The 15310-nt window shown below is 35.7% G+C and overlaps 1 protein-coding gene across 1 annotated transcript in view; it reads left to right on the top strand.

The window, feature by feature from the left end:
- The first annotated feature begins 1070 nt into the window (after positions 1-1070).
- The window catches only part of C7 (complement C7), a 38343-nt gene continuing 24103 nt past the window's right edge, over positions 1071-15310 (top strand). Inside the window, exons 1-5 of the mRNA XM_026716056.2 lie at positions 1071-1394; positions 1723-1778; positions 3349-3421; positions 6474-6615; positions 7268-7418. Coding sequence (XP_026571841.2) covers positions 1389-1394; positions 1723-1778; positions 3349-3421; positions 6474-6615; positions 7268-7418 — 428 coding nt within the window. The 5' untranslated portion in view covers positions 1071-1388. The remainder of the gene's footprint in view (positions 1395-1722; positions 1779-3348; positions 3422-6473; positions 6616-7267; positions 7419-15310) is intronic.

The raw sequence follows: 15310 nt of genomic DNA, 5'->3' as shown, positions 1-15310 counted from the left end.
GGAACTGAAGGGGCATTCCCAGGCACAATCTTCTGTTATTAATCAACCATAGGAGAAGAATTCAAATATGATGTTTCAAGTCCAGAGTCAACCCATCAGCCAGATTCAGGATATGTTAAGATGGAAGAAACTACAATTGTCATTGTTGGGAATATGATAACAATGAAAGCATTGCCTAAAATGATATTTTGTTTCAATCAGAATAACTATTTGAACAACTGATGCACCATTTGAACAATGTCAGAAAATATATCTCCATACTTTTAAAGAGGAACATTCAGCTAAAACCAGAATTCTTCTTTGCTGAGATAAAAGACAGACAATTTAAAAAGAGCCATGGAAGATTAGTTTTTTATATATAAAATCACTGTTGAGAGATTACTACATGTGCAAAAAATGGAAAGGACATGGACAAGCTCACAAGAGGAGAATGGTTGGTGAAAATGACAGGAACTAGTGGCAAATTAACTTGTTTGTTTAGAGACAAATTAACAAGATTTATTAGTTACTGGAAAACCCTTATGGACTTTCTATGGAAAAAAAATCAGTGGATGATTTATAGATTTGATGATTAGAAAAGATAGATTATGAAAAGAAGGAAATTACTAAGTAACCTTAAAGAGGGCAAAATATAAATATAACTTCCTTATTACTTTTTTCTTTATTTTATTTAACATATTTGTATACTGTAGGTGCCCTTCTCACATAAAAGTGACTCTTGTTTCTTTTTCACTTTCTTATTACATTTCCCTATACTCCTGAAAACTGAAATAAAATTAAAACTGAATAAAAATAATTGCTTTTTTTTAGGGAGCTCAGTTTTCATGCAGTGGTTCCTGAATTGAAATTTTGTCACTTCGAGTAGCTTTGGCACTTCTGGTTAAAAGGAAGTGGAGGCAGAAATATTGCTAGCCAAAGCTTTTAGTGGCTCGTGACCATTCAAAATAAATGGCATAAAGTTTGATTAGAGCTAGTTGACTTGGACTTCAAAACTCTGGACCACCACTAGATGGAAATCTGTTTGCCTGGCTTTGACAGATTTGACAACAGCTTCCTAAGTTGTGTTTTTTGTCTAAAGATTCTAAATATTTCTCCAGAATTGCATTCCAGGCCTTTGCAGGATATGGAACAAATTTATAAACTAGATTTGAAGACTTTCAGAAATTTGAGAACAATTTGTCCCCGAAGATTATGAGTTAGTGCTAGCATTCCATAGTGTTGCTTAGAATTTATCTTATGAAAGAAAAAGCAAAGCAGCTGGGCAAAGAATCAGTTTCCAGATAGCTGGACTGACAAGTGGCCCGCCTAGTTCTGAAGTGCAGTCTTCTCTCGGAGGAAGGTTTTTCCTCTCCTAGTTGCTGTGTGGGAAAGGCAGGCTTCCTCTAATCATGAAGGTAAGAAAGTCATTGAGTCAAGCTCTATAAATCTATAAAAAGCAGACTTTGTTTTGTAAGCAGAAAAGGATAACGTGGGCTCACAACTCCAGAAACATAGGGTGAGTTGGGGAGGGAGAGAATGGATAGCAGTAACTGGAATATATTGTTTGTTTGTTTGTTTGCTTGCTTGCTTGCTTGCTTGCTTGCTTGCTTGCTTGTTAAACAGTATTGTTAGCAAAGCATCTTTCAGCAGAGCTTTTCTTCATTAATGTATTGAGAAATTAGGTTTAAAAGTAATTCAAAACTACATGTCTTTATTAATGTCTTCTTCCTCTTCTCTCTTTAGGTGCTAACTATTTTGATTCTGTTAGAAATTACAGGGTGCTTTCCTGTTTTTTCAAGGTAAGTAGAACATGTCTTAAAAATAAATCTGAATGTGTCTTAATAAGCAAAAATGAGATGTGCAATGAAGTTCTTCATCATATTCTCAAAAATGAGAGGTGCGGTCCTGTACTCAGGTTGAAGCTGACTTTTCTAAAACACTTCATTTCATTTCCCCTGGGTTTTTTATTTCTTTCTCCACCTCCCTTGCCCTGCCCCAGTGTGTATATAAGGAAATATACCTAGTTTTTCTCATTTTATCTTCAGAACAAAAGTGTGAGCTGGATTCAGATGAAAGATGCCCAAGGTTTTCTAGTAAACTTCATAAGGAATTTGGACCTGGGAAATCAGTCTTACATCACTATGGGAACTGCTAAGTCCTGATTGTTGTCTCTTTTTCCATCAGCACCACTTATTGCCTTAATTCTCAGCTAGAAAAGAGAGATTTTCCCTCTTGTTCCCCCAAGAACAAGAGAAGCTAGTTTGAGGATTTATGAAAACCATTTTTTCTTGATTGCCAGTATATTTTATTTTAGCTGGATAGTGGAGGAAACAACTTTTATGTTATAAGTGTGGGAGTTTTCCCAGAGTAGTTGCTTTGTCTCTAATTCCTCTGTTAAGATATTGAATCCTGGGGGTGGGGTGTGTGTGTGTGTGTGATCTAAAGCATCCAAAATGCTTTAACAGTCTTTCATCAGTTATTTGCTCAATGTTATGAAATTATTAAGATTGCTGTTTCCCATGTGATTTCTGGTGCAAAACAATCAGTTTCAATTTTTAGCACTTTTGAGAAGTCTCTCCAGAATTTTTTTTTAAAAAGGCATTCAGATGTATTTAGTTTGCAATCTCAGTATTTCCTGTTATAATACAGTCCTTTTAGGCATGATGACGAGAATTTTGAGTGGTAGTTCTAACATCAGAAGGACACTAAGATGGGGATGACAGCATCATGAACCAAGGACCAAATTAGATAAACATGAGCGAGCTATATTTGGCAAACTGAATGTTTCCACACAACACTAGTTATTCACTCTTATTCACAAAAATTTATGGAGGTGCAATCATTGTCATATTCTGTTTGTAAGTTTCCTAGGTTTTCAGGAATGCAAGATTAACTTCTGGCTGCAACTCTTTAAAGCAGCTACATTCTTCCTGAGGGAAAATGTGTATGCTTTAAAGAGCTGCAGAAAGGGGTACCTGCTTCAAGCTATTCCTTTGGAATTGAATTATTTTTGGTTTCAGTAGTCTTTTGATAACCAAATAACTCGACAGATTACTTCACAAAATACAAAATAATATGTGGAAAAACTATAAAAAGGAAACAAAAAAGAAAATAAACATACGTGCATGAGTAAAGGTCTGCATATATTGATCCAATTTTGTTTATTACAAGTAATTTTTAAAATAATCCCCTGGATCTAAAAAGTGAGTCACCAGCAATACTAACATAATGTACATTTTAAAATATGACATTTTTTTAGTGTTTTACTGTCTTTTTCTTTTAAAGCATCTATTGTGGTAGATCTCTTTTCTCAATGCTGTAATAATTGACAATATTTTATTTTATTTTTCCATACATAACATCCAATAGAATTGATCCAATCCACTGCAGATGGAATCCATATGGTCCTTGGTCAGAGTGTGATGGCTGTACTAAAACACAAGTATAGTATTATAAATATTTTCTGTGTATCTAATTGCTTGGGCCTTTCTCCAAAATCATGAGCTGATTGATCTTTCTGGACTTTTAAAAGATTTCATACAGGTAGTTTTCTACTTACGAACACAATTGAGCCCAAAATTTCTGTTGCTAAGTGAGACATTTGTTACATTTGCTCCCTTTTACAACCTTTCCTGCTGCAGTTGTTAAGTGAATCACTGCAGTTATTCAGTTAGTCACATTGTTGTTAAGGGAATCTGGCTTCCTCATTGACTTTGCTTGTTGGAAGGTAGCATTAAGGGGATTATGTGACCCCTGGGCACAGCAACCATCATATAAATATGAATCAATTGCCAAGCATCTGAATTTTGATCATGTGATCATGGGGATGCTACAATGGCCATAAGGGTGAAAAATGGTCATAAATCACTTTTTTGAATCGCCACTAAACAAACTATTGTAAGTCAAGGACTACCTGCACAAGTGATGCTAAATCAGGCCTTAATAGGCCTTAATAGTAGGGTACGAAAGATTATTTAGCACTTGCCAGTTAAAGCTAGTGTTAAAGTTATCATATCAGTGTACTATCCAAAAAGTTTAAAAAAAAGGAAACTGTGATGACCCAGAGTGTAACACAAACGTAACAAAATCCAAAACGTAAATAAATGTCCTTTAATGCCTCCAATTTGGCCCCACTGTTCAATAATACTCAGTTGGAGATAAAACGTACTCAAAAATAGTCTTCAAAAGAAAGCAATACAGTCTGAATTTAATGAGCAGATAGAGGTGAAATAAAAAAAAAAAAAACTACAATGACAAAATTTCCACAATGGAACAAGAGAAGTATTTACCAAATTCAAGGAAATAACAAGGCACAGTCTGTTGGAAGGACGCCAACCAAGATAACTTCAGACCAAAATAAAACACGCTTTGTTTCCAGTGTTTGCCAGTTTGTAGATCCAAACTCTTATTCAGTTGTCACATGAGGAGGATCAAGGACCTCTCCTCCCGAGGAGACCACATATCTCCCTTATTCTCTCCTCCCTGTGTGTCCTAGGATGGATAGAGGATGGGCCTGAGTCCTCCTCTGACTGTTCAGCCAGCCTCTGCCCTTCCCCAGCCTCCTCCACAACCTCTGGAGCCACACTTCCATTCCCTGTCGGCTGTTCCTCCTCTCCCTCAGAGTCAGTCTCCACCAGGGGCGTGACAGAAACTAAGATTGAAATGCTATGCTATGCTATATGATAATATGCAATGTTTAAAACTTTATCTGATTGCAGCTCTGCCTTCCATGAGCTTACATTTCTTTTTTAGTATTCCCTTTTCACAAACAATAAGTGCTGGTAATAAGTTGTCTTTGTTAATTGCAACAATATAAATCTAGTTCTTCTCCTAAGTATAACCAGAAACCATACTTTAGAGAGTTGTCCAAGGAGCATCTTTGTGATGCTCTTTTGTGGGGCTGCCACAAAGAAGAGGGGGTCAACTTATTTTCCAAAGCACCAGAAGGCAAGACAAGAAAAATGGATGGAAACTAATCAACCCAGGGAAACAGTCTGGAATTAAGGAGAAACTTCCTAACTGTGAGAACAATTAACCAGTGGAACAACTTGCCTTCAGAAGTTGTGGGTGCTCCATCTCTTGGGGTTTTTAAGAAGAGTTTGAACAGTCACTTGCCTGAAATGGAATAGAGCAAGGGTTTTCAAACTTGGCAAGTTTCAGACTTGTGGACTTCAACTCCCAGAATTCCTGAGCTAACATGACTGGAGGAGGAATTCTGGGAGTTGAAGTCCACAAATCTTAAAGCTGTCAAATTTGAAGACCCCTGGTATAGAGTTTCCTGCTTGATTAGGGGATTGGACTAGACGACCTCCAAGGTTCCTTCCATCTCCCTTCCAATGGATTAATCTTTTCAACTGATTATTGAAGCACTGCATATACAGTAGACTTTTCCTAAATTTTCTAGTATGTTATGTTCTATCTACTTATTTCATTGTCCTCTTTTTTCTCTTCTCCCCAGTGCCAGGCTTTTAACTAAGGCTCTCTGGATATGTACTTACAGGAACAAGCTGGCAGTGCAGAAATTAATATATCCCTCTGCTTGCTGCTCTGGGCATTAATTTACAGACAGAGCTTTTGTGCAAAATCAGATTCCTTGTCTAGGGCAATTTTTTTTTTTCAACCAGGAAGCATGTTGATTGGGAATTCCATAATTTCAAATCCAATCCATCAGAATGTCAAGTAGAGGAAGGCTGGTTTAGTTGTCATTATTCTGACATGAATTCTCAATAAGAGATAGGTCCCTGATTTTGATGGTTACGTAATTTTACAGTCATATACTACATGCAAAACAGAGGCAAGCAAGATTTTTTTCTACATTTTTCTTTTTTTCTCAGCAACAGGACTTATACAAAAACAGGGAGGGAGGGAGGGAGGGAGGGAAGGAAGGAAGGAAGGAAGGAAGGAAGGAAGGAAGGAAGGAAGGAAGGAAGGAAGGAAGGAAGGAAGGAAGGAAAAGAATCTAAAATTGTAAAAAAGGGGGGTTGAAGAAAGAAGTAAGGGATAAGCAAACTGCTTATGCCCAGAATGTCTGTGGAGATTCTCAGTCATCCAGGTTATGGTTGTCCCAAAAGTGTTTTTTCAAGAGGCAACTGGACTTTCTAGTTTTTCTTTGAAGACATTTCGCTTCTCATCCAAGAAGCTTCTTCAGCTTTGACTGGATGGTGTGGATGGAAGGATTTATATTCCTTGCAGACAGCTAGTCATTTGCATTCTTTTAGTGAGTTGTTGAGGCCACCTGGAGGTTTATCTGTTTCCTCAGATATAAATCCTTCCATTCCTCACCATCCAGTCAAAACTAAAGGAGCTTCTTGGGTGAGAAGTGAAACATCTTCAAAGAAAAACCAGAAAGTCCAATTGCCTCTTGAAAAAGCACTTTTGGGACTTATGCTCAGAACTCACCAACCATCAGCATGCCTCCTGATGAATTATGCCCAAGGGAATGTTCTCACTGAAAATACTCCTTTTCAATCCTAAATTAATGTCTTTTGGTTTAGATTCGCAGGCGGACTGTAGCAGTTTATGCACAGTTTGAGGGAAATCCATGCTCAGGAAATTCATTTGAAACTCGTACATGTGTTCCCACAAGAGGTTGCCCAACAGAAGAAGGATGTGGTGACCGTTTCAGATGTTCTTCAGGTATACAGCTTCAAAAGTCTAAGTGACTGGCTGATTGTGTCAAGCACTGGGGAAATCAGGAGATTCAGTTAATTCAAATGAGTATAAAGACTTATTGCATGCTGAAGCTCTCTACAAAAATCTGAGCTACTAACTGCCGAAGCAAATTGGCTACCGGGATAAAAGTCATGGGAATACAAGGTGGGCTGGACTTAGTTCTCTTGTGGGTGCTCAGGGATTCATGACTTATGACACATTTGACCTTGGGCTCAGCCTATTCATCTCTTACTGATCGCTCTGTAGTGACAGTAAATAAGTAGGAGACAGTAGAAAGAATTACCTAACATAATTACTTGTTTGTCAGATTATGGTGAAGGGACCATTGGATAAGACCCAGTGCCAAAATACCAGACCAAGATATCAAACAACACTGGGTTTTTATGAGTCAGTTAACTACAGCTATACCATAGTGAAATGTAATCATTTATTGTTGGGCTTTCTTTCTCAGTGCTGGCTGTAGATTTGAGAAACTGTAGTCCAAACAGAATTAAAGGCTACCAGATTATTTACACATTGACAAAGAGGTCAATGTGTTCATCCTTTTTGGTTTTCCCTATCAATTTCCCTATCAAAGTATCTTCCCTATCAATATTGTCTATCTTTATGGTAACAGGACAATGCATTCGCAAGTCATTGGTGTGCAATGGAGATCAAGATTGCCTGGAAGATGGTGCCGATGAAGATAGATGTGAAGAAATCAAGAAAATATGCAATGAGAAGCCCCCACTTAGAGCACCTCCTAGGGTAGAGCTTACTGGAACAGGGTAATTTGCTTTTATAATTCTTATGAATTAAAAATGTTATAATTTTTACTTATCAATCCCTTGTTGAGGAAATCTGAGCTGTATGTTTAATGATTACTGAATTAATTATTACAATTAATCATCACCACCTTAATTCTTTCAATCAATACTTATTTGGCCTCTCCCTGTGCATGTTCCTTGGTTTAGCAAAGATTCTTGGAGATGAAGTACTAGAAGAGACATTCGGAGTACCATTGAAGGAAGATTCAGATCAAATTTGATTGGAATGGTTGGAGTCCTTTTGGTTTTTGATGTGTGTTATTGAACAAATTTGACTTTTGTCCCTATTATATTCTTTTGGGATGGTAAAATACTATGTTTTTTTTAAATGTTGTAAGCAATTAGAGTTGCGTAAATTGAATAAAATATATAATATATATTTTCCTATGTTGAGAATGAGTAGCATGCTAAAGGCTGAAGTCAAAGCATATCATTTTGGCCAAGCCTGAAGAATCTTTCCGAGATGTAATTCAAGCCAATTTCCATACTTAGAGCATCAGTTCTACATCTGTGCACCTCCAACCAATAATTACTATTTAGGATTTTTTGTAATAATCCACATTAAGCTTCTTTTTTACCATGTGGCTAAAGAGAAATTCCATTTGGTATTTTTTTAAGCACAATTACTTTTTTCCCCAAATCAGAATTTCTGGACAATTAGATCATAAAAGCTCCTCAATCTCTTAGTTGAGGGACTGAAATCAGGTTTTCATGTGATGTCAGGCTATCATGTTAAAGATCATTTAACATATCATTGCGTTTTAATAAAGCATTTTAGCTGGTTATTCTGATATTTTATTTATAGAAGGAAAGGAGAACATTTTTGTCTGAACTGAGCCGCAGTTGCTGACCTGAAGACAAGAAAAATCTAGGCAGGAAAGTGAATGCTCAGATATGTAAGAACAGTAGGGAAACAACTCAACAATTGTTCCATTCAGTTAGCAAATTGCATTAACTGAACAGTCAGACCCACTCATATTTTTAGAATTTTAGGCCAATCTTATTCAATCTGGATGCCTACCATTTTGGTTGTGATAAGCACCTCTTGGAAGTCGGGCGGAGAGCGGCCAGAAAAGCAATTGGGGAAGCTTTGGGGAAAGAGAGAGATTGCTAAAACCTGGAGATTGGAGATCCGGAACTGGTCTGAGCACAACATGACTATTACATCTACTTAATATTGGGGAGAAGATAAATTGAGCATCATATTAGACTTTGGAAGATTTGTATGTGGATTTAAAAGTTGGAAAGCAAAGAAAGAAGCAGCAGCAAGAGGAAGAAGCCAGAGGCGAACAGAACGCTGGGAAAGACGGTTTTGGGACTGCAGATTAGTCAGCACTTTTCACCATTTGCTGATTGGAAGGCTGAAAAGAAACCTCTAGCTGGAAGATGGAACTTTAGCTCACCCAATTTGCTCTCTTTATTACCTGGTACTACTTAAGTTTACTAAGTTGGCACTATTTTCTCTTTAAGATGACTTCCTTGTGGTTGTTTGTTTGTTGATTTTCTGAAGCTGTGGTAATCTCTCTTCTACCCCTTCTCTTATTATCTTGCCCCTTGCCTCCCTATTGTATCTCCTAAACACTTTACATAATTTTACTTACTGGGGGAAAGAGGAGGATACACTATTATCAAAGAGTTAAGAGTTTACTGTTGTAAGTATTAATAGTAAAAAGGGATAAACTTTGTTGATATAATCTATTTATAAATTATATTTATAAATTATTTAGACTACTTACGACATTTAAGATTAATTCCTTAAAGTGTTAATTGATGTACTATTGTTGACCAATTTTCTTATTACATTGACTAGAATATTGTTGCAGATCTCTATTTATGATAAAGGGGAAAAGACTGTGGAGTGAGATATAAAATTGAAATACGTGAATAGTCTTTCAAGTACAGAACCCAAATACTGAATGGTGATTTGGGATAATATATTTAATATTGTGCATCAACAAAAACAAATACTTAGAGAGATGACATCCACAACAACTATGGCCTTAAAAACAGGAAAGAAGGCTATCCCGACCCTATCGACTACGTTGACAGCCACCCCACCAACATCTCAAAAAACTATCGAGGAGTCTTTAATAGGGAAAAGCAGCCCAATGTCCCCAATATTAATATACAAACTTCCATATTAGCCTTGCAGGAAGCTATATCTAAAATGCAAGAAATGATGATTAATAATCACAAGGAAACTAGAGCAGATATAAGCGAATTGAAAGATGAGATGGGGAAAATGAAGGCTGAAATGAAAGCGGATATAGCGAAGGTGGAGGGTAAGATAGGGTCTCTACAGCAGGCCATGGAGAGAAACGAAGTGAAAATAAAGATATAGAGAGTAGAACAACACGCATGGAGTCTAACTTTGAAAGGATGGATGAGGAATTTAAAAATGTACTTAGAGAAACGGAAGACTCTCTGATCCACCTCGAGATGGACAAAGCAATGGCGTATTTAAGATTCCAGAATGTGGCGGAAGCCAAAAATGAAGAATTGGAACATCTGATGGCAGAAATATTGGCTGAATGGCTAGGAAAGGAAAAAGATGATCTAATTAAAGAGTTTGATGAGGTATATAGGGTTAGCACAAGCTACGCCAGGCGTAACAACTGTCCAAGAGAAATTCATATCCGCTTCTCTAGGAGATGTCTGAGGATTTAATTTTGAAAATGTCTAGGGAGGAAACAATATCATATAAGGGCAGAGAAATTAGGATTTTAAAACAAATTCCAAAGAGAGTGAGGATGATAAGACAAGATTATAAATTTTTAGCTAATGATTTAAATAAAGAAGGAATCCATTTTAAATGGTTAATTCCGGAAGGGATGTTAATTACATGGAAAGAGAGGAAAATCAAAATAGAATCGATAGAACAGGCCCAAGTTTTTCATCAACAGCTCACAGATAAGAATAGTCAACCCACCAAAGAAGAACCTAAAACAAGACCACAGGAGGTCCGATATTATCACAGAACCCAAAAGGAACGACTTTCTCCAATTTCAAGAAGTGATAATCCACAACATGGGAGAGAAGAGCAAATCCCACAACAACAACAACAAGAGAACCGAATCATTACTAGGCAAAAATCTAAGCAGAAGTAGATAAATGGTGGAGGGAAGAAGTTGCTCTCCATCAATATAAACGGATTAAATTCATTATTAAAAAGAAAAAGGATATTCTCAAAACTTATTCAACATAACGCAGATATAATATGTCTTCAAGAGACACATATTTCGAAGAATGACGAAAGACATCTAATTTGTCCAAAATTAGGTAAACTTTTTACAGCACCGCCGACCAACACAAGAAAAAGGAATTGCAATTTATGTAAAACAAGATGTAAAGGCAGAACTAATCTGGTCGGATCCCGAAGGAAGAACTCTGGTTATACAAGTTTGGATAAACCACACCACATTTTTACTTGTAGCAATCTATGCCCCAAATGATGACCAGGGAAATTTTTTAAACACCTTCACCAAAAAATAGTAGGCTTTGAAAAAAGAAACATTTGCTTGATTGACGATTTTAACTCCATTGCAGACTACCAGAAAGATCATAGTAATATGGGGAAAAACAAGAAGGGAAAAAGGGAACTCTCTGCAGCATGTAAGGAAATGTTGAGAGAGTTAAATTTAAAAGATCTATGGAGGGAACGGAATCTTGAAGGAAAACAATTTACATATTATTCTAACCCACATAAGACTTGGACCAGAATAGATATGGCTTGGATGGATTTGGACTTGGCTAATGAAATAAAAGAAATCAAAAATCTACCGAATGAATGGGCTGATCATAACCCAATACAGCTAATTTGGAGGGATAGGAGACGAATAAAAAAAAGATGGACACTAAATAACCAAATTGTAAACGAAGAAGAGTATATTAATAAACTGAAAGAGGAGCTAAATTATTTTCTAAAAGATAATAATAATGAAACAACTTCAAAACAGAACATTTGGGATACTATGAAAGCAATTATAAGAGGCACAACAATTTCCTATAATGCTATGAGAAACAAGAGAATTTATGCCCAACAAAGCAGTTACAACAACAAATCCAAGACTTAGAAACACAATTACAAAAACCCTAAGACCCAAGGACTACAAAATCAGTTAATACTAGCCAAACATAAGCTGAATTTAATTGAACAAGATAAAATAGAAGTTAGCTTGAGAAGGTCCAAACAAAATTATTTTGAACACGCCAATAAACCAGGAAGATGGCTATCTTATAAACTTAAAAAAGAAAAAGAAAAGAGATTGATACACCAATTAATAGATGAGAAAGGCATCCCACAACATGAGATTGAGAAGAAAAAGGATATTATATTAAACTATTTCCAAAGATTATATAAAAAGAAGAAATCAATGAGGATAAAATAAGAACTTATCTGGAGAATACTGAATGATAAAACAATAGGGGAAGGAGACAAAGAATTACTAAATAAGGATATTACATGGTCTGAGTTAAAATCTGCAATGGAAAATCAATGTAATAATAAATCCCCTGGTCCAGATGGGATTCCAGTAGAATTATATAAAGCCACATTAGATTTAGTAGGGCCTCTGATGCTGGAAGTGTTTAACGAAGTACTTTCGGCTGCCAAAATGCCAGACTCATGGAGGGAGGCGTTGATTGCGTTAATTCCGAAGGAGGATGTGGATGCCAGATATATCAACAATTATAGACCAATCTCACTTTTAAATGCCGATTATAAATTATTTACCTCAATTATTGCGAATAGAGTAAAACAAGTTTTAAATTTATACATTCATGAAGACCAAATGGTTTCCTTCCATTCCGCCAAATTAAAAACAATTTAAGAACCGTTATTGACGTCTTAGAATATTATGAAGCTCATCCAGAGAAACAATTTACACTCTTGTTTCTAGATGCGGAGAAAGCATTCGATAACTTACATTGGCACTTCTTAATACAAAAATCTATAACATGAATCTGGGCACTAAATTAGAATATTATCACAACAATTTACAATACCCAACAAGCCAATATACTAATTAATGGTGAACAAACAGGCCCACTAAGCATTGAAAAGGGCGTTAGACAGGGTTGCCCTCTCTCACCCCTCTTATTTATATTTGCTTTAGAATCATTGTTAACGGATAAGACAAAATCCTGAAATTCAAGGGGTTAGGGTCAAGGCAGAGGAATATAAATTACAGGCGTTTGCAGACGATATGGTTTTCTTCCTAGAGGATCCCATGGAGAAAGGACATAATCTAATAAAAGAACTAGAACAATATGGTTCAGTAGCAGGACTAAAGATCAACAGAAATAAGACGAAATTACTGACTAAAAATCTAACAGAGAACCAGAGGAAAGAATTAGAAAAAACCATGGGGATACAGGCAACAAAAAAGGTCAAATATTTAGGCATATGGTTAACACCACATAGTAAATCACTCACTCAAAGAGAATAATTATGATAAACTGTTACAACAAATTAAGAAAGATCTAGAATCCTGGAATAAGTTGCAGCTTTCTTTACTGGGCAGGATTGCTACAATCAAAATGAACATTTTACAAAACTCCTTTACTTATTCCAGACAATCCCAATAAAATTACCAAAAAAAATTTTTTGATGATATAAATAAGGTAACTCTTAAATTTATTTGGCAAGGAAAAAAGCTAGAATCAGTATTAAGGCCTTACAAGATGCAAAAGTAGAGGTGGGCTAGCGCTTCCAAACTGGGAATTATATTATTGGGCAGCCAACTTACTATGGTTAAAAGACTGGGTCAATTTACGGAATAAAGAACTCTAGCCTTGGAAGGGCACGACCTTCAGAGAGGATGGCACGCGTTTCTATGGGATGTGGGAAACTAAACAGGCGTATTTCATAGACATCTTATTAGAGATTCACTATTAACTAATTGGAAAAAAATATGTAAAAAACATTATTTAAAAATTCGATTTGGCTTTCAACAATGGAGGCAATGGTTCATCCCAACAATTTGGATATAACAAAAATGACTAAATATAAAGATTTATTAGATCCTTTAGGGAAACTAAGAACTCGACAGGACTTACAGGAACAGGGATTTAAAATTGATCAGTGGTTATATATACAAATCCATAGTAGATACAAACAAGATATCAAAGAGTTTGGAATTTATAGCAAATTACAACACCTAGATAAAATCTTATTAGGATCAAATAAAAAGAATATTTCTAAATTTTATAAATATTTATTGGAGGTAGAATTAGAGCAAGAGATAGTGAAAGGAACATGATAATGTGGAGTAGGAATATTGGAAGAAGCATTACATTAACAGAATGGGAAAAGATCTGGAATAGAATCATTAAGATTACGAAATCTGCGGCGTACAAAGAAAATATGTATAAAATGTTATATAGATGGCACTTACCCCCTTCGAGGTTAGCGAAAATGAACCCAAACTCTAGTCCAAATGTTGGAAATGTAAAACATAGAGGGAACCTACTTTCATATATGGTGGACCTGTAAAGAAGCCCAGAAATACTGGCAAAAAAATTAGAAAATGGCTGGAGGAGATAACCAAAGATCAAATTGAATACAAACCAGAGTTCTTCCTACTAGGGATCTCTGATAAACATTTTCCTAAAAAGACGAAATACATAATAATTCATATTCTAATTGCGGCCAGATTAGCATTTGCCCAGTGCTGAAATCATCCCGTTTACCTACAGATCAATTGGTCATTCAGAAAATATGTGACTGCGCAGAAATGGACAATTTAACCATAGCTCTTAAAAATAAAGAGTCTTCAGCATTTGATAATAATTGGAATGCATGGTATAATTGGTTATATCAGAGATAAACTGTTCAATGAGCATAAATAAGCATAAATATCCATAAATAGCGATAAGATGTGTATATTTAAAGTAAGGTAGAATTGGATCTTGTAGACTGTCAAAAGAATATTTGTCTGGTTTTAACGTATTTTCTTTTTCTTCCGTCTCTTTGTTTTGTTTTGTTTTTCTCTCTTTTATACTTCTTCTTCTCCTTTTTGGTCGCAAGACCTAGCGTTTTTTTTTTTTTCTCTCTTTCCCTTTCTTCTTTTTCTCTCCTGTTTCTTAAGTAATGTTGTTATGTTATTTTTTTAATTGTAAATTCAATAAAATTTATATGAAAAAAAAAGAATTCTGTCTAATAGATTTCAGGGAATTAGTTGAGATATTTGGAAGACATCTAGATGGGGGAAGGCTATTATAGGTCCTATAAGAAGGAAGAGAACCAGTACAAATACCATCTGAAATGCTTGAGCCTTTTATTCTTTGCTGGATTGACTTATCATACAGATCATTATTCCAGCTCCTTTTGATTGACACATCATATAGAGTAATAATGGGGTCACTTGGCTTTGGTTGTTTGGCATGTGTGTGCACTCAGTTACCATGATTTGTAAGACATGATATACAGCATGTATGAATTCAGTTAACTGGGGATTATTCGACAAACCATGATTAAGCATGTTTTTGCAATAGTAGAGATATTCATAAATACCTACTGCTTTTCTCCAGTCTCTTGGCTCATTGATCTTGATGGAGTGATTGGTACTTTGGCACAAAGACTAGGACATTATTTCAAAGTCTATAAATTATATGCTTTATGCATTGCTGTGGCCTTGTGGATGGCTTCACTTGAATAAAAAGATGAGAGGAGATGGATTATTGTTATGTTAATTTTTGGATCAAAATGTAGCTTATCAGAGACAGTTGCCATAGAGATTACAATATTTTAGTATTATAAGATACAGAGAGCAATTCCGTTCTTCTTTATGTAGCATGCTGTTATTTGCTATCAGTTTTGTGGGCTTACAGAATTTCATCATGGTTTTCTTGTT

This window comes from Pseudonaja textilis, chromosome 2, assembly GCF_049901715.1.
Source record: "Pseudonaja textilis isolate UNSWEBS1 chromosome 2, rPseTex1.2, whole genome shotgun sequence".
Classification (NCBI taxonomy): domain Eukaryota; kingdom Metazoa; phylum Chordata; class Lepidosauria; order Squamata; family Elapidae; genus Pseudonaja; species Pseudonaja textilis.
Note: the sequence above shows the minus strand (reverse complement) of the source record. Positions and strands in the feature narration are given on the sequence as shown.